This window comes from Suricata suricatta, chromosome 8, assembly GCF_006229205.1.
Source record: "Suricata suricatta isolate VVHF042 chromosome 8, meerkat_22Aug2017_6uvM2_HiC, whole genome shotgun sequence".
Taxonomy (NCBI): domain Eukaryota; kingdom Metazoa; phylum Chordata; class Mammalia; order Carnivora; family Herpestidae; genus Suricata; species Suricata suricatta.
This window is the reverse complement of record NC_043707.1, coordinates 16,164,908-16,189,738: the sequence shown is the minus strand read 5'-3', so window position 1 is coordinate 16,189,738 and position 24,831 is coordinate 16,164,908. Positions and strand designations below refer to the sequence as shown.

At 39.6% G+C, this 24,831-nt stretch overlaps 1 protein-coding gene across 3 annotated transcripts in view; it reads right to left on the bottom strand.

Moving 5' to 3' along the window:
* Positions 1-13,537: 13,537 nt before the first annotated feature.
* Positions 13,538-24,831, bottom strand: part of LOC115299678 (transmembrane protein 180-like) — a 35,824-nt gene continuing 24,530 nt past the window's right edge. The window contains exons 6-7 of one of the 3 annotated variants that reach the window (XM_029949127.1): positions 15,419-15,454; positions 13,538-13,857 (exon numbers count right to left, since the gene is read on the bottom strand). In XM_029949127.1, coding sequence (XP_029804987.1) covers positions 13,725-13,857; positions 15,419-15,454 — 169 coding nt within the window. In that variant the 3' untranslated portion in view covers positions 13,538-13,724. Of the gene's footprint in view, positions 13,858-15,418; positions 15,455-17,002; positions 17,086-24,831 lie in introns of those variants that run through there. The other 2 variants (XM_029949128.1, XM_029949129.1) reach the window with 2 other exon arrangements.

Here is a 24,831-nt window from a genome sequence, read left to right as displayed (position 1 = left end):
CCCTCAAGGGCTAATATAAACATACCTGTACTTCCATAGTACACAAGAGGAGTTGTATAATTTTCTGTTTTCCCACACACTTTAACAAGAAATCTCACAAATTCAGAGTTCCACAGCACTCCACAAAATAGGAAATAATTCACTGCAAATCGTACATTCCTGTGACAAAGTTTGTAAGTAAAGCCATCTTTCGTCTTGACAGTTGTGTGCTTGACAAATTGTCAGCTTCTTATGACCTGAAACCAAAATCCTTGCATTTCTTCCCCCCAATATCAGTCATTCTCCCACTTAGCGTGAGGCTTGCTCAGTCCCCTGGGAGGAAGCGCTCGGTAGGAAAAGTACTTTAGGAACGAAAATGAATGTATTTCTACCACATGAAATTCTAGATCTACCACAGCCTCACTCTTTATGAAAAATAGAGTTGCAAGAGTACCACCCATGCCACTGAAAACAACAATCGCTCACAATAGATGCCAGACATTGTGGTGTGTTACATGTGTCATCTCTTCATTTTTTAAATTTTTTCTTATCTATTTTTAGAGAGAACGCATATGCATGTGCACGCAAGTTGCGGAGGGACAGAAGGAGAGGGAGAGAATGAATCATAAGCAGGCTCTGTGCTCAGTGCACAACTGGTGGTGGGACTCTAGCTCAGTGCGAGGTGTTGGGGGAGGCTCTATCTCACCACTGGGAGATCATGACCAAGAGGACCTGAGCCAAAATCAAGGGTAGGCACTTAACCCACTGAGCCACCCAAGCGCCCTCATTTGTCATCTCTTTTTTCTTTTTTTTTTTAATGTTTTATTTATTTTTGAGAGATAGAGACAGCATGAGCAGGGGAGGGTCAGAGAGAGAAGGAGTCACAGGATCTGAAGGCAGGCTCCAGGCTCTGAGCTGTCCAGAGCCTGACGTGGGGCTCAAACCCACGAACTGTGAGATCATGACCTGAGCCGAAGTTAGACACAACTGACTGAGCCACCCAGATGCCCGTCTTTTTTCTTTTTTAAGTTTATTTATTTTGTTGAGAGAGAGAGCATAAACGAGGAAGGGGCAGTGAGAGAGAGAGACACAGAATTGGAAGCAAGCTCCAGGCTCAGAGCTGTCAGCACCGAGCCCGATGCAGGCTCGAACTCATGGACCAGGAGATGTGACCTGAGCCACCCACGCGCTCCTGTGTCTTTTTTTAATCCTCCTTACAATCTAACAAGGTTGATACTATTGTTTCCTCCCTCCCTCCCTCCATCTCTCTCCTCTCTCTCTCTCTCTCTCTCTCTCTCTCTCTCTCTCTCTCTTTCTTTCTTCTACAAAGGGGCACCTGGGTGGCCCAGTCGGTTAAGCGTCCGGCTTCGGCCTCAGCTAGGGTCATGATCTCACAGTTCATGGGTTCGAGCCCCGCATCTGGCTCTGTGCTGACAGCTCAGAGCCTGAAGCCTGCTTCAGATTCTGTGTCTCCTTCTCTCTCTGACCCTCCCCTGCTCGCGCTGTCTCTGTTTGTCTCTCAAAAAAAAAACACACACACACACACATAAAAGACAGAGGAAGAATCCAAGACACATAAAGCTTCCATTGCACAGCCAGTGAGTGGTTTGAGGCAGGATTTTAAAGCAGGCGGTCTGATTTCAGAACCCACATTCTTCACACAATGCTCTACTGCCTCCTAGTGTCCTAGCGTCCTCAGCCCAGGAGCATCAGAATCCAGGGTGGTGCTAGTTACACCGCAGGTTCCTGGGTCATTCGGGGTGTACTGATTCAGAATCTTGCTCTAAATCAGAAATTTGTAGCATGGCTCACAGGAAGAAGGCAGGGAAGAGGTCCTGAACAGAAGCAATGTGTCCTTTTTAAATTTTTTTTTTTTTTTTTGAGAGAGAGAGCTAGTGAGGGGTGGGCAGAGAGAGAGGGACACAGAGCATCTGAAGCAGGCTCTGTGCTGACAGCAGAGAGCCTGATGCAGGGCTTGAACTCACAAACTGTGAGATCATGACCTGAGCCAAAGCCGGGCACTTTATTCATTTAGCCACCCAGGCCCCCCAGAAGTAATATGTACTTTAATAAAAAGTATTATTAAAACAGTATTCAATAGTCATGACATTTTTTAATGAGGTAATTATTTTTAAAGTGTTGAGATAAAAGGAAGAAAATGGCTTTTTGGAATAGCAAGTCAAATGTCACATGTAATCACTTCAGAACAATCTTCCAAAAATAGAGTGAAAACAATTTTTATGGTCTATAAATATTTTTAAGTCCAGTAATTCACCCTCTATAGTACACAGTTTGAGTTTGAGTTTTGACAAATGCATACAATGGTGTAACCAATACCCACAGTCAAAATACAGAATATTTCCATTCCCTAAAATAATTCCCTGTGTCCATTGCCATCAACCTCTCTCCCCATCGTAGATCCTAGCAAACACTAACATGTTTGCTCCCCTGAAAGTTTTACCTTCCCAGAATATTATTTATTTATTTATTTTTAAGAGACAGAGTGCTAGTGGGGAAGGGGCAGAGAAAGAGACAGGGAGACACAGAATCTGAAGCAGGCTCCAGGCTCTGAGCTGTCAGCACAGAGCCTGATGCAGGGCTTGAACCCACCAACCATGAGACTATAACCTGAGCTGAAGTCAGATACTCAACTGACCAAGCACCCCAGGTGCCCCTCCAGAATATTATGTGAAGTGGAATCATACAGTAGATAATATTTTGAATCTGTCTTCTTCCACTCAGCATTGTGCACTTGGCATTTATTCATGCTGATGTATCAGTAAATCTGTCTTTTTACTGACATGTGTCATTCCATGATGTGAATGTACCACAAGCTGTTTGCCTGTTAACCAGTTGAAGGACGTTTGAGTAACTTCCAGTTTTATTTTTTATCTGTGTGATCATGACTAAAGCTGCCATTAACAACTGCGTACATGTTTTATGTGAACAGTTTTTGGTTCTCTTGAGCAAATAGCTAGCAATGGGATTTCAGGATTCTATGTCTATTTAACTTTTTAATAAGCTGTCAAAACTGTTATCCAAAGCACAGTGCCCTTTTAATTCTTCCAGGAGTGTATGAGAGTTCTGGGTGCCCACCATCTTGTCAGCACATGGTATGTCAGTTTTTATTTTAGATGTTCCAATAGTTATATAGAGGTATTTCACTGTGGGTTTTTTTAATGTTTATTTTTGAGAGAGAGGGAGAGGGAGCATGAGCAGGGTAGGGGCAGAGAGAGAGAATCCCAAGCAGGCTCCATGCTATCAGCAGAGAACCCAGTATAGGGCTCAGTCTCATGAACTGTGAGATCATGACCTGGTCTGAAGTCAAGAGGTGGACACTTAATTGACTGAGCCACCAAGACACTCCTTCACTGTGGTTTTAATTTGCCTTTTCCTGATAACCAATAATGTTAAAATTTTTTTTTCATGTACTTACTTTCCTTCTATAGATCTTCTTTGGTAGAATGTCTGTTCAAACATTTATCCATTTTTTATTGGGTTGTTTCTTATCTTTTAATTGGTTGAGACTTTTAAAAAAATATTGTATATGCAAGTCTTTTATCAAATAGGGATTTTGCAACTATTTTCTCCCAGACTGTGGCTTACCTTTTCATTTTCTTAACAATGTCCTTCAAAGATCAGGAGTTTTAATTTTTTTCCAGACTTACTGATATATGATTGATGAGTAAAAATTGTATATATGTAGATTGTACAATGTGATTTTTTAAAGGTGTACAGTAGGATGACTTAATACACATATAAATTGTGAAATAATTATAATAATTAAGTTCATTAACACATCCATCACCTCACATGGGTACCTTTATGTGTGTATATGGTGAGAACACTTAAGAACTACTCTTTCAGCAAATTTCAAGCATATAATATAGTATTATTCACTATAGTGACCATTATGTACATTAGATTCCCAGAATGTATTTATTATAACTGAAAGATGGTGCCTTTGGACCAACATCTCTCTACTTCCCCACCCCCCATGCCATGGCAACCATTGTTCTCTGGTTCAATGTTTTAAGCTTCCATTTGTAAGTGAAACCATACCACTATTTGCCTTTCTGTTCTGGCTTACTTGACTTAACATAATGTCCTCCAGTCTCATCCATGTTGGTGCAAATGATGAGATGTTCTTTTTTATGGCTAAAAATCTCTATATCACATCTTTACCCATTCATCCATCAATGAACACTTAGGTTGTTTCCATACTTGCATATTGTGAATAATGCTGCAACGAACATGGGGATGCAGATACCTCTTTCTTTTAGTTTTAAGTTTATTTTGGGAGAGAGAGAGAGAGAGAGAGAGAGAGAGAGCAAGCACAAGCAGGAGAGGGGCAGAGGGAGAGGGAGAGAGAGAATCCCAAGCAGGTTCCACGCTGTCAGGACAGAGCCCCACATGGCTTGATCCCATGAACCTCAGGACAGATCATGACCTGAGCTGAAATCAAGAGTCAGACGCTTAATGGACTGAGTCACCCAGGCATCCCTCTTTATTTCATACAGAGATATAATCAACACACAGCATTGTGTAAGTCTAAGGCATACAGCATAATGACTTGATTTACATATATTATGAAATGATCACAATAAGTTTAGTTAACATCCATCACCTCATATAGATACAAAAATAAATAAATAAAATGTGTTTTTCCTTATGTAGAAACTCTTAGGATTTACTTTTAACAACTTTCAAATCTATCCTACAGCAGTATTAACTACAATCACCATGTTGTACACTACATCCTCAGTGCTTATTTATCTTTTTTTAAAATATTTTTTATTTATTTTTGAGAGACAGAGAGAGACAGAGCAAGCAGGAGAGGATCAGAGAGAGAGGGAGATACAGAATCCAAAGCAGGCTTCAGGCTCTGAGCTAGCTGTCAGCACAGAGCCTGACATGGGGCTCGAACCCACGATCCATGAGATCATGACCTGAGCCAAAGTCGGACACCTAACCGACTGAGCCACCCAGGTGCCCCCTTATTTATCTTATAACTAGAAGGTTGTGCCTTTTGACCACCTTCTCCAATTCCTCCTTTCCCACCCCTGTCTCTGGAAACCACAAATCTGATCTTTTTCTGAGTTTTGTTTTGTTTTGTTTTGTTTTTGGTTGTTGGTTTTTTGTTTGCTTGTTAGATTCCACATATAAGTGACAGAATATAGTATTTCTCTTTCCCTGTCTGACTTAGTTCACTTAGCATACTGCCCTCAGGGTCTATCTGTGTTGTCACAAATGGTAAGATTTCCTTCTTTTTATGACTAAATTCCATTGCATATATATACCAAAACTTTATCCATTAATCTGCCTAGGAGCAGTTAGGTTGCTTCCCTGTCTTGGCTGTTGTAAATGATACTGCAGTGAATGTGGGGGTGCAGATGTCTCAACCTAGTGTTTTCTTTCCCTTTGGATGTAGTTCTATCTTCAAATTTTTGAGGAGCCTCCATACTGTTTCCCACAGTGGCTGTACCAATTTACATTGCCATTAGCAGTGCATAGGACTCTTTTCTCCACATCCTCCCCAGCATTTTTTATTTCTAATCTTTTTGGTGATAACCAAACAGGCCTCTGTTTTCAATTTTTATTGATTTCTGATGTTTATTATTTCCTCCTGCCTGATTTGGGTTTCATTTGCTCTTCTTTTTCTAGTTTCCTAAGGTGGAAAACATGTATTATTAATTTCAGATCTTCTTTTATTTATATATAAATATATATAATATATAGGCATATATATGTGTATGTTTGTATGTATATGTGTGTATATATATATATATATATACACACACACACATTTAATGCCACAGACTTCCTTCTAGGCACTACTCTTACTGCATTCCACAAATTTTGATAGACTATCATGTTTTCATTTTTCTTCAGTTCAAAATATGTTCTAGTTTGCTTGGCAACTTTTTCTTTAATCCATGAGTTATTTAAAAGTATGTTTTTAACTTCCATATGTGGGGGAGGGGATTTCCCAGGTATGTTTGTTATTGGTTTCTAGTTGAATATACCATTTTAATCAGAAGACATACTTTATATGACTTCTATTCTTTCATATGTGTTGTTATTTCTTTTACTGCCCAGGAGATGTTCTAACTTGGTAAATATTTCATATGCACTTAAAAAGAGTGTGTATTCTGCTGTTGTTAGGCAAACTGTTCTATAAATGTCAATTAGGTCAAGTTTCTTGATGGTATTGTTCACTTCTTTTATATCCTTATTGATTTTCTTTCTAAATGTCCTATTGATTACTAAGAAGTGAATTTCCATCTAAAATTGTGGATTTTGAGGGCCACCTGGCTGTCTCAGTCAGTAGAGTATGCAACTCTTATTTTTAGAGTTATGAATTTGAGTACACATTGACAGTAGAGTTTACTTTAAAAATATAATTTAAAAATGATAAAATTATGGATTTGTTTATTTCTCCATTCACTTCTATTAGTTTTTTGCTTCATGCATTTTGAATTTCCTTTGTTAAATACATACATATTTAGATTATTATATTTTATTGGTAAATTGATCCATTTATCATAATGTAAGCTCTCCCTTTATCCTTGATAATATTCCTTCTTCTGAAGTTGACTTAAATGTTAACATGGCCATTCCAACTTTTCTTGGATTACTGCTTACATGTTATATTTTTTGGTCCTTTGTCTTTAAACATAAATATGTCTTCATATTAGAGTGGATTTTTTGGTACATATCATGTTGTTGTATCTTGTTCTGTTTTTAATCCAATTGACAATTTCTGTCTTTCACTTGGTATGTTTAGACCATTTGTAGTTAATGTAATATTGATTAACACCTAGCCACTTGTTTTCTATCTGTTCCATTCTTGGCCCTCTTTCTGCTTTTTCTGCCTGCTTTTAGAATGAGTAATTTTTATTATGCCATCTCCACTATAGGCTTATTATTCACGCTTCAGTTTAAGAAAATGTATATTTATAGGGCTCCTGGGTGGTTCAGTTGATTGAGCATCCAACTTCAGGTCAGGTCATGATCTCACGGTCCGTGAGTTCCAGCCCCGCCTTGGGCTCTGGTCTGACAGCTCAGACCCTGGACCTTCAGATTCTGTGGCTTCCTCTCTCTCTACCACTCCCCCACTCATACTCTGTCTCTCTCTCAAAAATAAACATCAAAAAATTTTAATATATATATTTAATGGTTGCTCTAAAGTTTGTAATATATCTCTTCAATTAATCATATCCTACCTTAAAATAATAATATACTTCTTCCATATGGTATAAGAAAGAATCTTTTAACAATATATGACAAATTCTTCCTTCTAATCTTTTAGGCTATTGTTGTCCTATATTATATATTTTTTTTAATATTTATTTATTTTTGAGAGAGAGACAGAGCATAAGCAGTGAAGGAATAGAGAGAGAAGGAGACACAGAATCCAAAGCAGGCTCCAGGCTCTGAGCCTGGAGCACAGAGCCTGATGTGGGGTTTGAACCCACGAACCGTGAGATCATGCTCTGGGCCAAAGTCGGATCCTTAACCAACTGAGCCACCCAGGCACCCCATTTTATTTTTGCATGTACTGTAATTTCCAAATACACTGCTCATATTTTTACTTTAGATAGTCAATTTTCTTTTATTGAAATTTTTGAGATAATTGTGGATTCACATAAGAAATAGTCCAGAATTATCACATGTAATCTTTACCCAGTTTGCCCTATGGTAACATCTTACAAATTACATGGCACGTAATTACAACCAGGATTTTGACACTGATAGCAATCCACTAATCTTAGATTTCCAGAGTTTTACGTGTGTGTGTGTGTGTGTGTGTGTGTGTGTGTGTATGTGTTTAGTTCCATACAGTTTTATCACCTGTAGGTTCATAAGTCCACCACCATACTCAAGATACAGAACAATTCCATTGCCACAAGGATTTCTTGTGTTGCCCTATTATTTATTTTTTATTTTTTTAATGTTTATTTTTTTAGTCTGAGAGAGAGAGAGAAGGCATGAGCAGGGGAGGGGCAGAGAGAGAGGGAGAGAGATTCCCAAGCAGGCTTCCCACTGTCAGCAAATAGCCCAACACAGGGCTTGATCTCACGAATGATGACATCATGTCCTAAGGCAAGATCAAGAGTTAAATGCTTAACCAACGGAGCCACCCAGGTGCCCCAAATATTGCCCTTATGTAACTATGATCATCCTTATGACTTCCCACTCCCATCTTAAACCTCTGGCCACCATTAATCTGCTTTCCATTTCTAAAATTTTTTTCATTTCAACAAATGTTATATAAATGGAATCATATGCTATGTAACCTTCTGTGATTGGCTTTTTTTCATTCAGTATAATTCCCTGGAAAATCATCCAAGTTGATGTGTGTGTCAATAGTTAATTTTTATTGCTGAGTAGTATTCCATGGTTTCTGTATGTACAGTTTGTATAACCATTAATCTGTTGAAGGACATGTGAGCTGTTCTAGTTTGGGGCTGTTATAAATCAAGTTGCTCTGAATATTCATTTACAGGTTATTGTGTAAATGTAAGTTCTCATTTCTCTGGATAAATGCCCCAAAGCGCAGTTGCTATGTTGTATGGCAATCACATGTTCAGTGACTGCCAAAATGTATTACACAGTGGCAGCACCACTTTATATTTTCACCAGCAATGTATGAATGTTCCTCAATCACATTTTAAAGTGATTAAAGGGGCACTTGGGTGGCTCAGTCAGTTAAACATCGGACTTGGGCTCAGGTATGAACACAGGGTTTGTGGGTTTGAGCCCCACATTGGGTTCTGTGCTGACAGTTCAGAGCCTGGAGCCTGCTTTGGATTCTGTGTCTCCCTCCTACCTCTTTCTCTCTCTCTCTCTCTCTCTCTCTCTCTCTCTCTCTCTCTCTCTCTGCCCCTCCCCCACTCATACTGTCTCTCTCAAAAATAAGTAAGATGTTAAAAATATTTTAATAAAAATAAAAGTAAAGTGATTAAAAATAAGGGGTCAGGGTGGCTCAGTCAGTTGAGTGTCCAACTCTTGATTTTGGCTCAGGTTATGATCCCGGGGTTGTGGGATCAAGCCCTTCATCAGGCTCTGCGCTGAGAATTGAGCCTGCTTGAGATTCTCTCTCACTCTACCCCTCTCTCACACTATCTCTTTCTCTCTCTGAAAATAAAAAATAAATAAATAAATTTAAAATGATTTAAAAATAAGAAAAAATAACTCTTTTATATTTACCTCCATTTTATCCATTTCTAGAGATCTTTATTCCTTGGTGTAGACCCAAGTTTCTATCTGGTAACTTCCTTGAATACTTCATGTAATACACATCTGCTGGTAATGAAATATTTTAGCCTTTTATTTGTCTGAAAGTCTGTATTTCACTTAATTTTTTAAATGTTTATTTATTTATTCTGGGGGGCAGAGAGAGAGAGAGGAGAGACAGAATCCCAAGTAGGCTCCCTGCTGTCCACGCAGACCCTGATGCAGGCTCTCACGAACCATGAGATCATGACAGGAGCCGAAACCAAGAATCAGACACTTAGCCAACTGAGTCACCCAGGCGCCCCTCACTTAATTCTTAAAGATATTTGCAATGTGTATAAAATTTTAGGTTAACGAGTTTTTTCTTTCAGATTTTAAAGATGTCATTACATTGTCTTCTGTGTTGCATTGTTTCTGGTGAAGAGTCTGCTGCTCATCTTACTTTTGTTCCTCTCTATGTAATGTCTCATCTCTTGGGCTACTTTCAGTGCTTTATGTTTATGTTTGGCTTTCAGCAGTTTGAATATGATGTGGCTAGGTGTTTTTTGTTTTGTATGTTTGGTAGGGTTTTCAATAGTTATCCTGGTATTTTCCTGGTTATCTGAGCTACTTGGATCTTGAACTTCTGGGTTTGATGCCTTTCATTATTTTTTTGAAAATTCTTGGCTGTCGTCTTTTCAAATATTTCTTCTAACCTCTTCCATTCTCTTTTAGGGTGGGAAGAATTCCATTAAAATACATTTGACTATTTCTTATTGTCTCAAGTCTCATGGATGCTCTATTCTTTTTGATTCTCACTCTCTCTGTGTTTCAGCTTGAGGAACTTCTACTGACATATTTTCAAGGTCACTGACTCTTTCCTTATGGGACACTCTGCATATTAAAGTTTGCACAAGTCCAAACTTCTTCACCACCTTTAGCTCCCCCTTAAGAATCAAGTGTGAATTTAATATTAATAGACCACTCTGAAAGATAAACAGTCACTGTCCCCATCCCTAGTTTTCCTTATCTCTGGGCCCTGAAAGAACTTTGCTGATTTCAGGAAAAGCAAAATGAAAACAAATTCAGGAAATATACCATTTTGTATTCTCTTACTGCAACACCCTGGCCAGGATCAGAGAACTCAGAATATGAATCAGGTCTACTCTACCTACACTGCTTCCAATTCTTACTGAACATACCCACCAAAAGACCAAGTAGTGGCAACCCAGTGAGTACTGTTATGATGTGTACCCCATGGTAGGCTGGAGCCTGCTCATCCTGGCTGGTGACAAAAGCCATTGTCGGGGCTCCTGGGTGCCTCAGTCAGTTAAGCGTCCGGCTTTGGCTCAGGTCATGATCTCATGGTTCGTGGTTTCGAGCCCCGCGTCAGGCTCTGTGCTGACAGCTCAGAGCCTGGAGCCTGTCTTCCGATTCTATGTCTCCCTCACTCTCTGACTCTCCCCTGCTCACACTATCTTTCTCTCTCTCAAAAATAAAAATTAAAAAAAAAAAGCCATTGTCAACGTTTCAGGAATTTCTCAAGCTGGGTTTTAAACACAGCAGTTGTTAAATAAATAAATAAATAGAGGGTTGCCTGGGTGGCTCAGTTGGCTAAGTGTCCAACTTCAGATCATGTCATGATCTCATGGTTTGTGGGTTCAAGCCCCACATTGGGCTCTGTGCTGACAGTTCAAAGCCTGGACCTGCTTTGGATTCTGTGTGTGTCTCTCTCTCTGCCCTTCCTCTGCTGCACTCTTTCTCTCTCTCAAAAATAAATAAACATTAAAAAAAATTTAGGTGCACCTGGGTGGTTCAATCGGTTGGGCAGCTGACTTTGATTCCAGTCATGATCTCACAGCTCGTCGGTTTGAGCCCTGCATTGGGTTCTGTGCTGACAGCTTGGAGCCTGGAGCCTGCTTCAGATTCTGTGCCTCCCTCTCTCTCTGCCCCTCCCCCACTCATTCCCTCTCTCTCTCTCTCTCTCTCTCTCTTTCAAAAATAAACATTAAAATATTTTTAAAAATTAAATAGCAATTGTTAAAAATTAATATATGTAAGTTTATGATTAAATTATATTAAAAACAAAAGTGATAAGTACTTAAAACATTACTTTCTAATTGCTACATTTTACTGTTATTTATGCTTTTAATGTTATTAATAGCTGCCATATATGTATGGTGATACAATATGTGCATATGGTGTTATGATTATGTGTTTTGTTTTTTAATTTTATAATGGCATGATACTGAGCATCTCTCCCCCTAAATCTGTGTTCAGTCATATCACATATCTGTGATAGCCTGAAATTAACCATAGTGGATGTATTTATGCCATGGAAATCAGTATATATTATTGTTTTGTTTTGTTGATTGTCTCGACCAGGGGCTGGCAAACTTTTTCTATAAAGAGCCATATAATATTTTTGACTTCTGAGTCACATACAGTTCCTGTCACACAATAATAATTTGTTTGACAAGCCTTTCAAAATACAAAAATTATTCTTAGATCTCAGACTGTACGACCACAGGTTGGATTTGGCTTGCAGGCCAAAAGAGGTTTGCCAACCTCTGGCCTAGACTTAAGAAAGTAATAAAGAAAATGTTAACAATGTGGTTGAAACTCAAAACTGTCATCTCTATAGCTGTGACACTGTGAAAACAGAGAATTGAGGACATATTATTTCCAGCATTCAAAACTTATCATTCAATTATCAGAGAAGTTGCTCACATCATTAATGACTGAGTAAAGCTCTGAAGTATGTCTTTATTGTTTCAATTTTGTCTTACTGGTTAGCATAAACAAAAATATAAAACAACATGTAGGTTATAACTATACTCCTTGCCCTATGACATAAGTGACTTCTTTGTTGAATTGAATAGTAATCAAGCATTTGTTCATAGTCTTGATTTCTGACTATCGCTATACATTATAAAAACTTTTAGTGGAATTTTTAAGAAATAATAAGTTGCACTGACATTATAGGTATATGGAATTTACAGTAAAGAGTAGGTATTATTATTATTTGTAAGTCATATGCTATATATTCTTTTGATCAGTAAAATGTATAATAAAATTATATATACATACTTTTTTTTCAGAGAGCCAGTTGTTAAGTATTTTCAGCTCACCAGTATAAACGATGTGTCATGCTAAGCAATGACCATTCTTGGGAAGGAGAATCTAACAGGCTGGCTCAGTCAGAAGAGCACACAACTCTTGATCTCAGGATCGTGGGTTCGAGCCCCAAAGTAGATATAGAAATTACTTAAAAATAAATAAAACTTTAGAAAGAGAAGGGGGGTACCTAGGTGGCTCAGTTAGTTAAGCGTCCAACTTAGGCTCAGGTCATAATCTCATGGTTCATGGAATCAAGCCCTGCGTCCAGCTCTGCACTGACAGCTTGGAGCCTGGAACCTGCCTCGGATTCTGTGTCTCTCCCTCTCTCTTCCCCTCCCCTGCTTGTGCTCTGTCTTTCTCTCTCTCTCTCTCTTGAAAATAAACATTAAAAAAAAAATAAAAAGAGAGAATCTAATAGAGTCTGAGTCAGTTATATGGAGGTGATCAACTGATCTGAAAGGTCTGGTGCTCAGTTAAGAGTGTGTGTGTGTGTTCGAGAGAGAGAGAGAACCATTAAATAAAGATGTCAGAGGCAGAGAAAGCTACCTCAGGCTCTTCCTTTCCCACTCCAGTCCTTGTACGATTCAACTCTATTTTATTCTCTGTCCTCGATGCCTATGAATTTGCCTACTGTATCCTTATAAGAAACCTCTCTTTATTTAAGGTAGCTGAAGTTGAATTCCTATTCCTTCGTAACCAAAAGCTCTGTGTTAAGCCAGCCACAGGGTTCTCTTATATTGGCCCCTGAACCTCCCAAATGTGACCACTATCAGTGACAGGGGAATCTACAGATGATGGTAATGCAGCATTACTTAACGAAAAGGAAAAAAAAAAAGAAGAAGAAGAAGAAGAAGAAGAAGAAGAAGAAAGAAAGAGGTCTTCACTAATATAATCAGTTGAAGAATCAGTATGAGTCTTAACATAAAAGGAAGTAGGAGGCATCTGGGTGGCCCATCCGGTTAAGCATCTGACTCTTGATCTCAGCTCAGATCTTGATCTCAGGGTCATGAGGTCAAGCCCTGCCTTGAGCTCACGCAGCGCATGACGCCTACTTAAAAACATAATAATAAAATAAAAATAAAGGGAAGTGGTGTGCACAATCAGGTGAACTCTGGGAAGCTGAAGGAATTCACGTTGCAATTCAAGGGTAAGGAGTAATAGGTTGCGACCAGGCCACAAGACTACTTGGAAACAGCCAACAGAGAAGTCTGAACTCATATTTAACTTTCTTATTAGTTTATTATAGTAGTCAAAATGCCATAAACATATTGGATTTGTTTTATCTGTTTTGTTTTCTAAACAAATTAGGAGTTAGAAAATACAGTTTTGCCTTCTGGTAGAATGTAATCTCTGTAAGATAAACAACTGAAGTTTTGTTTGAATCCCACGCTAGCCAAGCATTGGCCTTAAAGAGTCCCTGTGTAGTCTGTCTTGCTCCTCCTTGAGAATGGACTCCAAACCAGAATCTGAATGACTGCAATGGCCAGGGGTACCAGGCAAATCAAATTAAACATAGCATCATGAAGATCTAAAATTGTACTAGAGGAAAAAAACGATTTAAAACATAATTAGCATCTCTAGTGGCATCTCTTCTTTTTAATTCAAAGCTATATAACAAAAGGCTTCAGAAAAGTTTTGCTTTCAAAAAGTAACAGAAATTTTATCAAATAATCTGGATTTTCCCCCGAATAATGGAATAATCCCTACCTTCCAGTTGCCCATACCAGAGGTGTCCGACATGTAAATGGGTGGTCCTGATGCCTGATGGGACTCACACAGCTGTCCTGAAGGACCATGCACAGTACACAGGCAGCCGGAGGGTGGAGGTGAGGCGCAAGCACACGCTCATAATACTGCAGTCTTGAAATTACCCTCCAACGTGTTTCAAACAAAGCGGTGGGGTTTGGCATTCATTTTTATCAGTAAACTTACCTCCATTCAACACAACAGAGGTTACAAAAAGAAACTACACTTAATACTGATATTCAGGAATAGTATGCCCTGGTTTTCTGCCAAGAACTTCCACTAAGCTCCCAGATCCCTGTAGTCCTTCATTATGCTCCTGGTAGATCTTTCTTTTTTTTTTTTTTTCTTCATTTAAATCACATACACTAAAAGACAGCTTCTGATTTGGGGACTGATTATCCAGTCTTCAGCTGCTTTTTGGTCACTATCTAAAATATCACCTCATTTCTTCAGCCAAGTGAGGAACTAATTGAAAAGATCAAGCTATCTGATAGTTTAGGAAGGAGAAGAGGTGGTTTGTTACATTTTCATACTGAAATCAGCTGCTATTACCAGAAACTAGGTATCATTCATTCATCTTAAAAAAAAAAAAAAGCACCATGTGATTATTAATGTGTTGGCACTGGACTAAGTACTTGGAATGCAGTGACAGGCAACACGGACAGAGTTCCCTCCCTCAAGGAGCTCCCATCCTGGTGCAGCAGCCAGACCTCAATCAAGCAGTCACAGATAAGAGTGATTTACATATGGTGACTAGGATCCTTGCATCAAGGGGCGCCTAGGTGGCTCAGTCAGTTAAGTGTCTGATTTTGGCTCAGGTCATGATCTCACCATTCACAAGTTCAAGCCCCTCGTCGGGCTCTGTGCTGACAGCTCAGAGCCTGGAGACTGTTTCAGATTCTGTGTCTCCCTCTCTCTCTCTCTCTGCCCCTCCCCCGCTCACACTCTGTATGTGTGTCTCTCTCAAAAATAAACACTAAAAAAATTATTTAAAAAAAAAAGATCATTGCATTAAGTGCTGTGATGGAAAAGCACAAGGTATTAGACGGGAGCACAAAACCAGAGGGCCTGGCCCACTCTTGGCAAGTGGAGTCCAGAGGAGGCTCCCCTGGCAATATTCGAGCTGAGATCTGAAGGTAAGTAGGCATTAACTAGAAAGCCTGTGCCTAGAATCATGTGCAAAACCTCCAACTATCACTAGCTCTTCCTCTAAAAGCCATAGCTGGGAATGTCCCTGGTGCTCTGGACTGGACTGCATTTGTTAGGAATGGCCACCCCTCCAGATCAGTGCTCCACAAGATCAGCCTTCATCTCAAGTCCTACTTGGTTCAAGAAGTGATCGATAAGGACTTACCCCACCCACTGTTCTTGTGCTGCTACTTTCTGGGCTCTGAAAAAGACACAGAGGCTTGGGTCACAGGCTAGGCTATCAACACATACCTACTATAGCCTCTGGAAGTAACAGAGGCACCAAGAGTGCCACTGAAATGTGGTGTCACTTCTGCTCCACCCACACTATCTATGGAAAAAACTCATTTCTGGGTGCATGTGGTGTTGTGTCTGCCCTGAATTCCTTCCTTTAAGAAAAATCCTCTCCCCTCTTCCTTCCCCAACTGACTGTCCAACTCCTGCCCCCAAGATCTGAGACATGCCCAGACCTAGTCAGAGAACTCCAGCCTCAGGCCACAACTCCTGACTCAGGGGTGGGCACATGACTCACATAAAGCTTTTCAAGGTCCACTGAGTGACTTCTGCTGTGCTAATGGAACAAATGTACATGTTCCTTTAGGATCTTAGGCTGTTGGGCCTGGAGATATCTTGCAGTCATGTGGTAAAAGACTGCACTCAGTACAGAAGGAGAGCCAGAGAAACAGATTCCTATCATCATCCGAGTAGCTACCCAGATCCACGTCCGCCTGACCTTTCAGTTACAGGAGCTGGCAAGGTTCTTTTTCATTTAAGCTAGCCTGCATTAGGTTTCTGTCACAGTCAAAGTGACTTGAGTAGTGTACCTTTCCCATTGGCACGTATGTCCAAATTACCATAAATTGGCAGCCTCTGACCATTATAGGGAAAGGACTCAGTGATTTCTAATTGGCCATTACTAACAAGGATACAGGAGGTTTGAAACAGCTGAGCACAGGTTTTGAGAATGAGAAGAAGACAAGGTCATGACTGTACTTTTGAACAAGACATAGGTGCACACAAGCATGATGCTTCTCTCACCACCTTTGTTCACTGATTGGAACCACAAGACCAGATGAGAGAACCGGATGGAAAATGGGTATGATATGCCAAAAAGGTAATGGAAACCCAAGTTCCAGTTTGAAGCAGCCTAAATCACACATTTCTCAAACACAAAGAAGAAAGGAATTGGCCTAATCAAGACCTTTAAAGGGAAAAAGAACCACAGAGCCATGAGCTGCCAGTCACGGAAATACTACAATGTGTGCTCAGAAGCCCAGTGTTTTATGAACAGTCTGGTTTCTGCTAGGCCGAGGCACTTCTGTGCATCTTATCTGAGTATTCGGTTAGCAGCAGGAGCCCATTATCCTTCAGCATTTTCTAGTTATCACAGATCCCAGTTTCAGAAATACCAAAAAATTCCAGCTGCCAAGGGCTTTCTCTGGGAGATATTTGCTCTCCAAGACAGAACTGTCTTTCTTTTTTTCACGAGGGCATGGGGACACCTGTGGTAATCTGCAGAGGTAAAGCCTCCTGTGAGCATGCTAACAATACGGCAGAGAGAAAGCCTTGGGCTAAAAGTTCAAGGAAAGGCAGGGGGATGAACAGGATGAGCAAAGCAAGCTGAGAATTGCCATGTTGTGGTTCAAGACCCAGTTCTTGCAGGCATATGTTGTTATTACTGAAGCTGCAACCATTTTAGTGTTTCATGTGCACCAGAGCAAAGGTCATTTCTCTACCACTTCACCGAATCACTTGATGCTCTTCAAAAGTCTCCCTGGTCTTTCTGCTCCTTTCTTCAGATTTCCTCTCTTTCTCTTAAAATGTCATTCTAATCTGGAAAAAATGCCCAGGATTTAGAGAATTTCTTTTCCTCTTTCACATTATGTTCACTCTACCTGGATATGGTTGAATCTATTGACCAACTGGAATTTCATGCTTTCAGAATGTGAATTCCAACCTTCACATTTTTGAATGAATTTTGGTAGAAAAATAATTCCTAAGCCTCATTTAAAATTGCATTGTGTTCACATAATAAATATTTATTGCACACTTACTGTTTGAGGTGCTTGCCCTAGAGAGTAAATCAACACCGATCCTTACTGTCAACAAAGTGTATATATATTGTAATGGAGGCAAAGAGGTAATAAACACATATCTTTAATGTTATCTTATGGTAATAATAGCAATTGCACCTCTTACTTATGGAAAAACTTTTGCACCTGATATGCTCTCATAATGTTCTGCTTTCAAAAGAGGAAGTACTTACCTGCAGATTATAACATTCTAAAATACTGCTGTTTGGTGTCTTTTTCTTCATTTTCTTGTCTTAGCTTACACCTGCTAAATAACAATGTTGTTTTGTGGCAGTACAGACACTTGTGAATTAGGGTTGGGAAAATTTGAGTCCCTCAAATTTTGAGTCCCTCTTTGCTACCTCAAGACTAGAAAGGGAAATTCTCCTTTCTAGGGTCAGCCTGATGAGCCTCTTGTAAGAATAATGATGGCATCACATGTATTGCAGGCTTGTATGTGCCGGGCCCCGTATGACAGTTTTATTGTCACTGCTACAAATTTTCACAATCACCCTGAAGAAGAGACTATGGCTTAACTAGGTTAATTAAATTGCTCAAAGTTCGGGGTGCCTGGGTGGCTCAGCCAGTTAAGCATCCGACTCTTGCTTTCAGCTCATGAGTTCGTGAGTTCTTGAGTTCGAGCCCCGCTTTGGGCTCTGTGCTGTCAGCATGGAGCTTGCTTGGGATTGTCTCTCTGCCCCTCCCCTGCTCACTCTCTCTCTTTTAAAATAAATAAATAAACTTTAAAAATTTTAAAACAAATTTGCACAAAGTTCCACAGCTTTCAGCTGGGTTTCTTCAATCTGAGCTAAAAATCTCTCCAAGAGAAAATGGAATTTATAATATGAATTTAGAAGAAAAAAACATTTTTGAAGGATGAAGTCATATACTTTCCATGGAAATGAATTCAGAAGGTCTGAATGAAAGTCAGTGGCCTATAACAAATATCAATAAAACTAACAGCTTAATACAATCACATTGCCAATATGGAAAGGTAAGGGTCTACATCCCTACACTTCTTTGCCAGAGGTTGGGGCTATTATTTTTTGGGTTTTTATTTTCAAATATATTTTTTATTTTGAGAGAGAGAGGGAGGGGCAGGGAGATAGGAAGAGAGAGAGACTCCCAAGCAGGCACCCCACTGCCAGCATGGAGCCCAACACAGGGCCTGAACCCAAGAACCATGAGATTATGACTCAGCCACCAGGCACTGGGGGTTATTGTTAATGTTTCCACCTATAGAGACTAACTACAGGGATGCTTGGGTGGCTCAGTTGGTTGAGCATCCGACTTCAGCTCACATCATGGTCTCCCAGTTTGTGAGTTCAAGCCCCAGGTCGGGCTCAGTGCTGTCAGTGCAGAACCCATTTCAGATCCTCTGTCCCCCTGTCTCTGTTTATCCCCCATTTTCATGGATGCTCGCTTTCTCTCTCAAAAATAAATAAACATTTTAAAAAAGACTAGGAAAACCCAGCAGTATAATATTTATTGGAAAAAAAACAAAAAACAAACAAACAAACAAAACCTTGAAGTTGATTATCTCTTCTTTTGGAAGAGATAACCTTGTCCTCAGTTGGCCCCTTTACAATGAAACATAACTCTTTTTTTTAATTTAAATTCAAGTTAGTTAACATATAGTGTAGTATTATTTCAGGACTAGAATCCAGTGATTCATCACTTCCATACAACACCCAATGCTCATCACAGGTGCCTTAATACCCATCACCCATTTAGCCCATCCCCCCACCTCCCCTACAGCAACCCTCAGTTTGTTCTCTATATTTAAGTCTTTTATGGTTTGTATCCCTCTCTGTTTTTATCTTTTCATTCCTTTTGCCTATATTCATCTGCTTTGTTTCTTAAATTTCACATATGAGTGAAATCATATATTTGTCTTTCTCTGACTGACTTATGTTCCTTAGCATAATATACTCTAGTTCCATCCATGTTGTTGCAAATGACAACGTTATAACTCTTATATACAGAGGAAAGGAAGCAAGCAATGGGAAAGCAAAATCACTGATAATTCTGTGGTGGTAAGACACAGGATATGTATTATTGTGGTCCTACGAATTTGTAGATAGTTTCCTCAACAAAATCTCCCATCACAGCCCCATTTCTGATATTCCATTAGTAAATTGATTTAGCTTAAATAATAATCTTTTGGGCCAAATGTTCTTAATTTGGAGGCTCTGAGCTAGCTGTCAGGACAGAGTCCGACACAGGGCTCAAACCCACGAACCGTGAGATCATGACCTGAGCTGAAGCCGGACACTCAATGGACTGAGCCACCCAGGAGCCCCCAAATGTTCTTAATTTAGAATGTTACAAGTGCTCATGTTCATGTTACTTGGCAAATGGACTTAGCATGGAACACTAATAAAAACTGATTATCCCAAATCCTAGCAACCCCAACAAATGTATATGTTTATATGTACATACTTCTTTGCAACTATAATATTTTGTATATAGTTTAAATAATTGTTTAATGTTTATTTATTTTTTGAGAGTGAGAGAGAGACAGAGCATGAACAGGGGGATGGGAGAGAGAGGGAGACACAATATCCGAAGCAGGCTCCAGGCTCTGAGCTGTCAGCACAGAGCCTGATGCAGGGCTCAAACCCACAAACTGTGAGATCATGACCTGAGACGAAGTCAGACACTTCACCGACTGAGCTACCCAGGCGCCCCTATTTTGTATACATTTTTAGTCTTATCTTCTCAAATAGTGATGTGGGAGGGGGAAGTCATATCTTACAATTTGAGGCTCGGAATACATGGAGTGTCCAACTACTGACTATTTCTGGCTCTCCCAGGGATCCTTAAAGGAAGCTGCATGCACTTTTCAGAGAAAGGATTGTTTGTTTATTTGCTTTTCCTATTCAAGGTTGTTTCAGTGGCTTCCTAGGTCAAGAATATGTAAAAACATTAATCAAAAGGGGCACCTGGGTGGTTCAGTCGGTTAAGCATCCAACTTTGCCTCAGGTCATGATCTCATGGTTCGTGAGTTCAAGCCCTTCATGGGGCTCTATGCCCACAGTGAAGGGCCTGCTTGAGATTCTCTCTCTCTTCCTCTTTCTCTGCCCCTCCCTTCACTCAAAATAAATAAATAAAACTTTAAAAATACATTAATCAAAGAATTTACAATAAGCATTTCAGAATCAACAGCATGCTAATTGAATTGCTTTAAAGAACAAAATTCACCAGCACCAAGTATAATACATAAGGCTAGCTCACTTCTAGTCTAGGTAACCTAATCTTTAGTACTGAATAAACCCACCAATTCAGTCCTAATATGAAACAGAATCCATTAAACAAGCAGAAGAGAGTCCTTGCCTGAAAATTTCCAGGCTATTGCTACAGTAAATCACTACAGAAAGCACGTGTTTTCCAAAAACAGCTTTAAAATTGATTTTAGTGATTAGCTACATATAATTAAACACTAAGTATATTTTCATTATTTAAAAGACAAAACCTTGAGGTTACTTTTTGTTTGTCAATTATTCACCCTTAAGTAATTCATTTTCAATCTGCTCCTTTGCTGGAGGTAAGGACACTAAGAGAAAAGCCATTTTCTAAACTTTTGTTGCAAGTGTAATTTTTGAGTATTTTGAGGCTTTCAGACAAAAAAGAAGCAAAGGAAAAGCTGCACCTACAGCATTTAAAAACAAACTTGGTTAGGGGCCCTTGGGTGGCAGTTGGTTGGGCACCCAACTGCAGCTCAGGTCATGATCTTGTGGTCCTGAGTTCAAGCCCTACATCCAACTCTGTGCTGCCAGCAGCCTGGAGCCTGCTTCAGGTTCTGTGTCTCCCTCTCTCTCTGCCCTTCCCCACTTGCACATGCTCTCTATCTCTCTCTCTCTCTTAAAAATAAACAAACATAAATTTAAGAAAATTAAACACACTTGATTATATAGCAGAATAATATAGAAGACTATTTTTTAAGTAACGGATTTTGTTTTGGTTTCCGCCAGAGCATCCACAGATGACAGTGTAATCCAACAGATAAACTGGCAGATTTGGACTACTGGGGAAATGCATCTTTTCATTCCAGAATGTCTTATCAAGCAGCAAGAACTGGTCCAGGACTATAAGACAGTGCTACCACACGGAGTCAGAGCTGTGCACGGTGTCCTGTAACAAGCAGCTGAGTGCCCAGCTGGTATTCCTCGTGGACTCTGGGCTTATCTCGACCTTGGACTTAGCTTGTTGTACACCTTCCGGCTTGCCTCCCCCACTAATGCCACGTGAGCTCCCAAGGGCAGAAAGGCATCATGCCTTATGCCTCTTTGTATCTCAGGTGCTAACTGTAGCTAAGTGCTAACACCTAGTAGGCACTCCATAAATGTCTGCAGAAGAAAGAATGCAAAGCATGCTTGATTGGCTAAATAGAAGGAATATTCTCTTTGTCTATAATGTACTAGGATTTCACTGTCATTTTTTTTGTGAATAGTGTGGACTTTGTTGCACTTATAAGAGAAGCTACATGCATAAAATAATTAAGAGGATCAGTTTCTAACATTATGACATGAAGTATCTTATCCCTTATAATTAGGAGAGATTACACATTGGTTTTCTTGCCCAAGTGCCCCATTTATGAATCTCCATTAACAATAAACTGATCATTATATTTATGGGCCACGAGTAGTATAACCCGGAGGTCAATAAGAAGAAAATAGATCTATCAAACTTGATAAAATAATATGTCCCTTAGAACCATCACTTCTCTAACTGTATCAAGAAATCACAGACCATCTTTCAAAAATGGCAGGAGCAAAATAATACCCTTGAATCATATAGTTCTGCATATTGTAACAGTAAAATATTAATCAGATATTAGAAAATTCTTTACAAGAATGAAATTTATTTCAAATAGACATTTGCTAAATTCATCATATTCAAAGCACTCTCTAATCATCTAACCACGTCCTGTTAAGGTGTGCAGTTGGTCTCTGGACTTCAGTCAGACATTCTCAGATTAGCATTAGCTGCATAAGGCCACCAGATGCCAAATGTTAAGTTATTGCTCAAAGATAAATGGTCCTTGAGTGCCCTAAATAAGTTTATACCTCTAAAATTGCTTACTGGACCATGAGACTAGTTTGCCAACGTGTCTGGTTGTCAATGTGTCTATGCCCAAATCAACAATAATTAGCCTGTTTCCAAGGAAGTAAATCTCTAGGTTTGCCACATTGGCTGCACAATAGAATAAGCTAGTGAGCTTTAAAAATATTGATGGGCAGCACCTGGGTGGCTCAGTATGTTAAATGTCCTCCTTTGGCTCAGGTCACGATTTCGTGGTTCATGGGTTTGAGCCCTGCATCGGGCTCTGTGCCGACGGCTCAGAGCCTGAAGCCTGGTTTGGATTCTGTGTATGTGTGTGCCTCTGCCTCTGCCCTTTCCCTGCTTGCACTCTGTCTCTGTCTCTCTCTCTCTCTCTTTCTCAAAAATAAACATTAAAAAAAAATAATACTGATTCCTGGATCTCACCCCAAGGGATTCTAATTTAACAGGTCCAGAGTATTGCCTGGACCTCAGGACTTTCTCAAGCCCCAAGTGATTCTAATGTGCAACAAGGTTGAGGAACATTACTTTAGGGCCTCTATTCTCAAGAAAAACGTAGAGGGACACAGGTTAAATGCACCTCTTCTTCCTGCATTGCTCTTACATCTATCAACAAATGAGCTTTGAGTCTTTTCTACCCCAGATTCTGCTCTTCTCCCCTTTCAGCCACCATGGGTTTCTTCTGCAACACTGTTTGAGACTTTTGATGTTAACTGGATTTCAAGAAACTTCCCTAGTACACATGGAAAACATTCACTTAGTAGATAGATGTAGAAGCTGAGATTAAGAAAGAATTCCTTCAGATTCTATAGAGGAAATGCTGTCCAGAACAGTCCACATTCAATTCCTGTGTATACCTAACTCATTTCTCAACACACAATTACCTAGTTGAGTCATTGCCTCTGTAACAAGTATCACCAAGTTCTGTTCCTTCTAACCCAGTCTCTCTCGTATCAATCTCTTCCTTGCCTCCCATGTTACATTGCTTTAGTTCAGGCCCACACCAGCATCTCTCATATAAAAGTAGCTCATTGGCCTTCAAACTGTTCTTTGCAATTCTGGTAACCACCCTTCAAACCATTATCTACACCTCGGCATGATGTTTTCAAAAGCAAATCTGATATTATGACTCCTTGATTTAATAGTAATAATATTCCATTCCTTTTAAGATCAAACTCATACTTCTCAAGTCCTTCTAAACCATTTGTGGTTCCTCCAGCCATGTCAAATGATCTCATGCCTCTCTGTACTTGCACAGGCTCCTTTTACATTATCAAAATTTATCTGAGAGATCACTTCTTTGCTACCCAGTCTGAATTACATGCTTAGCTAGGTATACACACACAGCAAGCTTACATCTATCAATAATACCCAACACATAGCATTATGATTTTCAGTGTAATTGACGTTGAACTTATTCAGAGTGGGGGCTTCATCTTTTGTCTTTTTGTGCTTTAGGGCTTATAAATGTTTGTTGAATGAATACTCTGTCATTTTACATGTCCATGCTTTGGATGTACCATTACTTTTCCCTCGCTACCTCCGATCTCAGTTTACACTATTAACACCTCCATTGAAACCCAGCTGGAGCATCTTTTCCTCTGTGCTACCTTCCTGGACTTGGCTTCCAAGGCAGTGTTGATCATATCCACCTTTTAGCCACCATTTTATCTTGTATATACTTCTAATTATAGTAACTATCACTACCACAATAAAGCCAAAAAAAAAAGCCATCATATTTGGGAAATCCTGATATATAAGAACATCTAAATCCAGCATGCAGGCCCTTTAATCCGCCCTTGATTTCCTTTCCAGCCTCACCTCCCTCTGGCTGCCATCAGCATGACGTACCGTATGCTACTTAATACAGGCTTCCTCGTCTTACTCCGTTCCCTCATCCAGTCTATTCTCAACACAGCAGCCAGAGGGATGCTGTTAAAGGGTAACTCAATTAGATCATTACTCAGATCAAAACTCTCCAGTCAGAATGCTTTTATTTCTAAGAGGTGTATACTAAACTATAAGATATGTATAAATTATAAGATGTATGAAGTGCCACTATATCTGCGACTTAGCCTTAAAACAGTTCAGAAAACAAAACACACATGCACATAGATACAGATAAAGCTGATATGACAAAATGTTAACAACTGTTGAATCTAAGGAATGGGTATATGGATCTTCTCTGTATTTTTTTTCAACTTTTTGTGTGTTTGAAATTTTTCATAATAAAAAGTTGTGAGGGGGCACCTGGGTAGCTCAGTCAGTTGAGCAACTCTGGATTTCAGCTTAGGTCAGGATCTCATGGTTCAGGGGATTGAGCCCCACTATTAGGCTCTGCACTGGCAGCACAAAGCCTTGCTTAGGATTCTCACTCCCTCTCTCTCTCTCTGTCCTTCCTTTGCTCACTCTCTCTCAATATAAATAAGTAAAACTTTAAAAA